Raw genomic sequence first — 8,877 nt, 5'->3', positions numbered from 1 at the left:
CACACACACACACACACACACACACACACACACACACACACACACACCACACAATTTTACAGCTCTGGAGGTTAGAAGTTTGAATTGGGTCTCACTGTGCCAAAATCAAGAGCTTGTTCCCTTCTGAAGGCCCTGGGAGAGAATGTTTCTCTGCTTTTTCCAGCTTCTAGAATTCCTTGTGTATTCATTGGCCAGTGGCCCCACATCACTGCAACCTCTGCTTCCAGCGTCACATCTCCTCTGTCCCTCCTACCTCCCTCTTCTAAGGACCCTTGTATTTACATTGGGCCTGATAATCCCCGTCTCCAGATTCTTAATCACACCTGCAAAGTCCCATTTGCCTTGAAACACTCACAGATTCTGGGGATTATGATGTGGACGTTGAAACTTGGGGCCATTATTTTGCCCACCGTACATGACAAACGGTGGTTGTTAGCTTGTTCCTTATGAGACAAGCAGCCCTCACCCCCTGCTGTCTGTGATTATATCTCGTCTCAAAGATGAGAATTGCTCCGGAGAAAGTCCTGTTTGTCTGATTTCGTTAGTCTCATTTTCCCAACATGATTCCAGATCTACTGAGCTACAGACACAGCTCATCTTTGGTCAGGATTATTGACCACTAGATATTTTGTTATTTTAATTTTGTTCCTCTGAGAGGTGGGGAGTATTTTGTGGTTTGTATCTATCTGAACAAAGAGGTAATGCACTGATGTTAGGAGATGTATGCCTCTTGAACTTTGAAATATGCTGTGCATCGTATACACCATGGAATACTACACAGCCATAAAAAATGATGCGTTCATGTCCTTTGTAGGGACTTGGATGAATCTGGAAACCATCATTCTCAGCAAACTGACACAAGAACAGAAAACCAAACACTGCATATACTCACTCATAGGTGGGTGCTGAAAAATGAGAACATGTGGACTCTGGGAGAGGAGCATCACACGCTGGGGGTGGTAGGGGGCAGCTAGGGGAGGGACAGCGGGATCGGGGGGAGGATGGGAAGGGATAACATGGGGAGAAATGCCAGATATAGATGAAGGGAGCATAGAGGCAGCAAACCACCTGGTTATGTATGTGCCTATGCAACAGCCCTGCATGATCTGCACATGTACCCCAGAACCTAAAGTAAAATTTAAAATAATAATAAATAAATAAAAGAAATATGCTGTGCATATTGCTGGTTATTGTATGTCATGGCATGATCTTTTTTTGACTAAAAAAAAGACTTCTTCCAAATTATGATTGATGTACCCTGGACCAGTGTTTCTCAAATGGGGATGGCAATTTCTGGGATGTTTTTGTTGTGACAATTGCGGGGGTGTGGCGGGGGGAAGGTGTTACAGCATGTAGTGGGTAGAGACCAGGGATGCTGCCAAACATCATACAATGCTCAGGGGACCACCCCCACAACAGAGAGTTACCATGCCTGGCCCACACTAATCTTTTACTTTATTTAGGTATAGTTTGTTCTTCCTTACTAGCTTCTTTTTTTGAGATGGAGTCTTGTTCTGCCACCCAGGCTGGAGTGCAGTGGCATGATCTTGGCTCACTGCAACCTCCGCCTCCTGGGTTCAAGTGGTCCTCCTGCCTCAACCTCCCAAGTAGCTGGGATTACAGATATGCGCCACCACACACAGCTAATTTTTGTATTTTTAGTAGAGATGGGGTTTTGCCGTGTTGGCCAGGCTGGTCTTGAACTCCTGACCTCATGATCTGCCCACCTCGGCCTCCCAAAGTGCTGGGATTACAGGTGTGAGCCACTGCGCCTGGCCTCTTTACTAGCTTCTTATGGTAGAATATTAGGTCAATGGTTTGAGACCTTTCTCCTTTTCTGATACAGGCATTTGAAGCTGTACATTTTCCTCTAAGCATTGCCTTAGTTGCATCCAATAAATTTTGATGTTCATCACACCTGTAATCCCAGCACTTTAGGAGGCCAAGATAGGAGGATTGCTTGAAGCCAGGAGTTTGAGACCAGCTTGGGCAATATAGTAAGACTCTGTCTCTACAAAATAAAAATAAATAAAAATTAAAAAGTAGATTAGTATGAAGTCATTGAAATAAACAGCAGAAGACTAAAAGATGCACCTATTTTTTAAAAAAACTGCTTTTCAAGACATGGACAGTATAAGATATAAATAGAAACAACAAAGTTAAGAAGCAGCAGGGGATGAAGTTAAAAGTTTTTATTAATTTTCTCTGTTTTTGCAATCAGTTTAGTTGTCATTAGTTTGAAAATAATGGATTATTGGCCAGGCACAGTGGCTTACACATGTAATCCCAGCACTTTGGGAGGCCAAGGTGTGTGGATCACCTGAGGTCAGGAGTTTGAGACCAGCCTGGCCAACATGGTGAAACCCTGTCTCTACTAAAAATACAAAAATGAGCCAGGTGTGGTGGTGCACACCTGTAATCCCAGCTATACGAGGCTGAGGCAGGAGAATCACTTGAACCTGGGAGGTGGAGGTTGCAGTGAGCCGAGATCATGCCATTGCACTCCAGCCTGGGCTACAAGAGCGAGACCATGTCTCAAATACATAATAGTAATAATAGTAATGGATTATAAGATGTAATTTGCAAGCCTCATGGTAACCCCAAATCAAAAAACCTACAAAAGGCAAAATGGCAGTACTAAGTCCTAACTTATCAATACTAACGTTGACTGTAAATGAACTAAACTCTCTAGTCAAAAGACAAAGAGTGGCCGAATGGGTTAAAAAAAAAACCTAGTGATCTGTTGCCTACAAGAAGCACACTTCACCTATAAAGACACACATAGACTGAAAATAAAGAGATAGAAAAAGATATTGCATACAAATTGAAACCAAAAGTGACCAGGAGTAGCTTATACTTAGACAAAATAGATTTCAAGACAAAACCTATAAAAAGAACCAAGGTCATTATATCATGATAAAGGGGTCAATTCAGCAAGGGAATATAACATTTATAAATATATATATACCTACCCAACACTGGAGCACCCAGGTATATAAAGGAGATATTATTAGAAGTAAAGAGAGAGGCAGATTTCAGTACAATAATAGCTAGAGATTTCAATATCCCACTTGCAGCGCTGGACAGATCATCCAGACAGAAAGCCAACAAGGAAACATTGAACTTAATCTGCTCTGTAGACCAGATGCACCTAACAGATATTTACAAAAGACTTCATTTGGCTGCTGCGGAATACACGTTCTTCTCCTCAGCATAGGGCTCATTCTCAAGGATGGACCATATGTTGGATCACAAAACAAGTCTTTAAAAATTTTTTTTTTAATTGAAATTATATCAGGTATTTTCTCTGACCACATTGAAATCAAACTAGAAATAATAACGAGGAACTTTGGAAACTCTACAAACACATGGAAATTAGTATGCTCCTGAATGACCAGTGGGCCAATGTAGAAATTAAGGAAGTTTTAAAAATTTCTGGAAACAAATGATTGGAAACAACATATCAAAACCAATGTGATACAATGAAAGCAGTACTAAGAAAGTTTATACCAATAAGGACCTACATCAAAGGGAAGAACATCAAATAACCGAATGATTCATCTTAAAGACCTAGGAAAACAAGAGCAAACCAAATCCCAAATTAGTAGAAAACAAAGAATAAAGGTCAGAGCAGAAATAGGTTAAATTGAAACAGACCAAAAAACACAAAAGATCAATGAAATGAAAATTTGTTTTTTCGAAAAAAATAAAATAGACAAACCTTTAGCCAGACTAAGAAAAATAAAAAAGATCCAAATAAATAAAATCAAATGAGAAAGGAGACATAACTAAGACCAATAAATGCAAAGGATCATTAATTACTACCAGAAGCAACTATATATTTATTTCCAATAAATTGGAAAACCTAGAAGAAATGGATAAATTCTTAGACACATACAACGTACCAAAATGCAACCATGAACAAATCTGAAACCTGAACAGACCAGTAACAATAATGAGATTGAAGCTGTAATAAGAAGTCTCCTATCACTTCTTGGCCTTTCGGCTAAGATCCTAGCAAAGAAAAGCCTGGGACCCATTGACTTCACTGCTGAATTTTACTAAGCATTTAAAGAACCAATACTAGTCTTATTCAATCTATTCAAAAAAATAGAGGAGGGAGGAAAATTTCCAATATCATTCTACGAGGCCTGTATTATCTTGATACCAAAACCAGACAAAGACGCATCAAAAAAAGAAAACTGCTGACTAGTATCCCTGATAAACAAAAATCCTCAACAAAAATACCAGCATACCGAATTCAGTAACACATTAACAAGATTATTCATCATGACCAAATGGGATTTATCTCTGGGATATAAGGATGATTCAACACATGCAAATCAATCAATATGATACCTCATACCAACAGAATTAAGGACAAAAACGATATGATCATTTCAATTGATGCTGAAAAGTATTTAATGAAATTCAGCATCCCTTCATGATAAAAAATAAAAACCTCAAAAAAACTGGGTATAGGAGGAACATTAACACAATAAAAGCCTTATATAACAGACCCACAGCTGGTATCATACCAAACGGGAAAACTGGAAGCCTTTCCTCTAAGATCTAGAACAGGACAAGGATACTCACTTTCACCACTATTATTCAAAATATTACTGGAAGTCCTAGCTAGAGCAGACAAGAGAAATAAATAAAGTGCATCTAGATTGAAAAGGAAGTCAAATTATTCTTGTTTGCCGGTGATATCTCTCTCTTTTTTTTTTTTTTTTTTTTTTGGAGACGGAGTCTCACTTTGTTGCCCAGGCTGGAGGGTTCAGGCAGTTCTGCCTCAGCCTCCCAAGTAGCTAGGGTTACAGGCACGCGTCACAAAGCCTGGTTAATTTTTGTATTTTTTTTTTTTTTAGTAGAAATGGGGCTTCACCATGTTGGCCAGGCTAGTCTTGAACTCCTGACTTCAAATGATCCATCCGCCTCAGCCTCCCAAATGCTGGGATTACAGGCGTGAGCCACCACACCTGGCTGGTGATATCATCTTATTTTTTTTTAGAGATGGGATCTTGCTCTGTCATCCAGGCTGGAGTGCAGTGGTGGATTCACAGCTCACTACAGCCTTGACCTCTTGAGCTCAAGCAATCCTCCCACCTCAGCCTCTCAAGAGGTTAGGACTACAGGTATGCACCACCACACCAGGTTACTTTTTTGTTTTAGTAGAGATGTGTCACCATTCCTGGCTAACTTAAAAATCTTTTTGGAGAGACAGGATCTCACTATGTTGCCCAGGCTGGTCTCAAACTCCTGGCGTCAAGCAGTCTTCCTGCCTCAGCCTCCCACAATGCTGGGATTACAGTTGTGAGCTGTCTGACCCAGATAATAGGATCTTATAATTGGAAAAACCTAAAGACCCCCACCAAAAAACTATTAGAACTGATAAATCCAAGAAAGTTACAGTATATAAAATCAACATGAAAATCAATAGTTAAAGCCATCTTAAGCAAAAAGAACAAAACTGGAGGAATCACATTACCTAACTTCAAATTATACAACAGAGCTACAGTAACCAAAACAGCATAGTACTTGCATAAAAACAGACACATAGACTAATGGAACAGAATAGAGAACCCAGAAGTAAATCCAGGCATCTACAGTGAACTCATTTTTTACAAAGGTGCCAAGAACATACATGGGGGAAAGGACAGTCTCTTCAATAAATAGTGCCAGGAAAACTGGATATTCATATGTAGAAGAATGAAGCTAGACTCCTATCTCTCACCATATACAAAAATCAATACAAAATGGATTAAAGACCTGAAGACCTCAAACCATGAAACTACTAAAAGAGCAACTTTGGGGAAACTCTCCAGGAAATTGGTCTGGGCAAAGATTTCTTGAGTAATACCCCCAGGGCACAGGCAACCAAGGCAAAAATGGACAAATGAGATCACATCAAGTTAAAAAGCTTCTGTACAGCAAAGGAAATAATCAACAAAGTGAAGGGAAAACCCACAGGATGGGGGAAGATATTTGCAAACTATCCATCTGATGACAGATTAATAACCAGAATGTATAAGGAGCTCAAACAACTCTATAGAAAAAAAATCTAAGCCAATTTAAAAACAGACAGAAATAGAAAAACGTCCTAAAATGTATAAGATCTGAATAGACATTTCTCAAAAGAAGACATACAAATGACAGATATATGAAAAGGTGCCCAACATCACTGATCGTCAGAGAAATGCACATCAAAACTACAATGAGATATCTCACCCCGGTAAAAATGGCTTCTATTCAAAAGGCAGGCAATAATGGATGCAAGGTAGTATGTGAAGAAAAGAGAGCCCCTGTACACTTTTGGTGGGAATGTAAATTAGTGAAGCCACTGTGGAGAATAGTCTGGAAGTACCTCACAAAACTAAAAATAGAACTACCACGTGATCCAGCAATCCTGCTAGATATACACCCAAAAGAAAGGAAATCAGTATATCAAAGAGATACCTGCACTTCCATGTTTATTGCACTATTCACAATGGCCAAGATTTGGAAGCAACCTAAGTATCCACGAACAGATGAATGGATGAAGAAAATGTGGCGCATGTATGCAATGGAGTACTGTTCAGCCACAAAAAAGAAGCAAAGGCGGCCGGGCGTGGTGGCTCACACCTGTAATCCAAGCACTTTGGAGGCCAAGGCGGGTGGATCACCTGAGGTCAGGAGTTCAAGACCAGCCTGACCAACATGGTGAAACCTCTTCTTTAAAAAAATTTTAAAAAAAGAAGCAAAGGCAACTGGAGAAAGCCTATCTTTTTTTCCAAGAAATGGTGCTGGAACAACTGGATATCCACATACAAAATAATGAATTTAGACATCTTTTGCCTTTAATAAAAGTTAAAAACACAGACCTAAAAGCAACACACAAAACTAAAACTCCTACAAAATAATAGAAAGTTTAAGTGATTTTGGGTTGCACAATGACTTCTTTTTAAATTTTATTTTACTTTTTTTTTAGAGATGGAGGTCTCACTCTGTTGCCCAGGCTGGAGGGCAGTGGTGCAATCATAGCTGACTGTGGCCTTGAACTCTTGGGCTCAAGCAATCCTCCTGCCTCAGCCTCCCAAGTAGCGAAGATTATAGGTGTGCACCACCACACCCAGCTAATTTTAAAAAGCTTTTAATAGAGATAGGGTCTCCCTATGTTGCTCAGGCTGGTCTTGAACTCATGGCCTCAAGAAGCAATCCTACATCCTCAACCTCCCAAAGTTCTGAGATTATAGGCATGAGCCACCATGCCCAGCCTGACTTTTTAGATATAATACCAAAAGCATGATCATGAAAGGAAAAAACTGTTAAGTTGAACTTCATTAAAATTAGGAACTTCTGCTCTGCAAAGATAACAGTAAGAGAATGAGAAGCTGTGGACTGGAAAATCATTTTTGCAAAGCACGCTGATAAAGGACTGGTATCCAAAACATGCACCAAAAAACCTCTTAAATCCCAACAATGAGAAAACAACCCAATTAAAAAATGGGCAAAAGATCTAGGCAGACACTTCTTCAGAGAAGACCTATACAGCTGATAAATAAGCATGTGAAAAGATGCTTAACCTCTTATGTCATTGGGGAATAGCACATTAAAACAGTGAGATTTGGGTGTGGTGGCCCACGCCTGTAATCCCAGCACTTTGGAAGGCCAAGGCGGGTGGACCACTTAAGCCCAGGAGTTCCAGACCAGCCTGGCCAGCATGGCAAAACCCGATCTCTACTAAAAAAAAAAAAAAAAAAAAAAAAAAAATTAGCTGGGTGCAGCGGTGCGTGCCTGTAGTCCCAGGTACTTGAGAGGCTGAGGCATGAGAATTGCTTGAACCTGGGAGGCAGAGGTTGTAGTGAGCCAAGATCACACCACTCCACTCCAGCCTAGGTAACAGAGCAAGACTCTGTCTCAAAAAACCCCAAAAAAGAAAAAACAGTGAGCTACCACTACACCCATTAGAGTGGCTAAAATCCCAAACACGGACAACATGAAATGCTAGTGAGGATGTGGAATGACAGGGACTCTGATTCAGCGCTGGTGGGAATGCAAAATGGTATCTCTACTTTGGAAAACAACTTGGCACTCTTACAAAGCTTACATAGTCTTACTGTCTATCTAATGGTCATGTTCCCAAACACTTGGGAATGAGCTGAAAACATGTCTACACAAAAGCCTGCACATGAATGTTTATAGTAGCTTTATTGATAAATTGCCAAAACTTGGAGCAAACTAAGATGTCTTTCAATCAGTAGGCGGATAAACAAACTGTGGTACATCCCCGCAATGGGATATGATTAAGAGATAAAAAGAAAGAAGCTGGCCGAGTGTGGTGGCCCATACCTGTGATCCCAGCACTTTGGGAGGCTGAGGCAGGGGGATCACAAGGTCAGGAGTTTGAGACCAGCCTGGCCAACATAGTGAAACCCTGTCCCTACTAAAAATACAAAAATTAGCCAGGCGTGGTGGCGCACGCCTGTGATCCCAGTTATTCAGGAGGTGGAGGCAGAAGAATTGCTTGAACCTGGGAGGTGGAGGTTGCAGTGAGCCGTGATCGCACCACTGCACTTCAGCCTGGGCAACAAGACAGGGTGAGACCCCATCTCAAAAAAAATAAATAAATAAGAAAAAATGAAGAAAAGAAAGAAGCTATCAAACCACACAAAGATATGGAGGAACCTTAAATGAACATTGCTAAGCGAAAGAAGCCAGTCTGGAGAGGCTACATACTACATGATTCCAACTCTGTGACATTCTGGCAAAGGCCACACTATAGAGACAGTTAAAAATAGTGGTTGCCAGGGGTTCCAGAGCGGGCAAGGAGAGGGAAAGGGATGACAGGTGGTACACAGGGAATTTCTAGAGCAGTGAAACTGCTCTGTGTGATGC

General features: G+C 40.6%; 2 protein-coding genes across 10 annotated transcripts in view; one reads left to right on the top strand and one right to left on the bottom strand.

Annotated features, from left to right (window-relative positions):
- Positions 1-8,877, top strand: part of ALDH3A2 (aldehyde dehydrogenase 3 family member A2) — a 69,931-nt gene that overhangs the window by 37,924 nt on the left and 23,130 nt on the right. The window contains exon 10 of one of the 4 annotated variants that reach the window (XM_032269212.1): positions 815-855. The exons of the other annotated variants lie outside the window; for them this stretch is intronic. Within the exon in view, the coding sequence (XP_032125103.1) occupies positions 815-826 (12 nt within the window). The 3' untranslated portion in view covers positions 827-855. Of the gene's footprint in view, positions 1-814; positions 856-8,877 lie in introns of those variants that run through there. 4 annotated transcript variants of the gene reach the window in all.
- Positions 1-8,877, bottom strand: part of SLC47A2 (solute carrier family 47 member 2) — a 31,407-nt gene that overhangs the window by 4,736 nt on the left and 17,794 nt on the right. The gene's annotated exons all lie outside the window — the stretch shown is intronic.

The sequence above is a fragment of the Sapajus apella genome, unplaced genomic scaffold (genome assembly GCF_009761245.1).
Source record: "Sapajus apella isolate SASKATOON/1434 unplaced genomic scaffold, GSC_monkey_1.0 scaffold189, whole genome shotgun sequence".
NCBI lineage: Eukaryota > Metazoa > Chordata > Mammalia > Primates > Cebidae > Sapajus > Sapajus apella.
The sequence above is the reverse complement of the archived record's forward strand: the minus strand, read 5'-3'. Positions and strand labels throughout refer to the sequence as shown.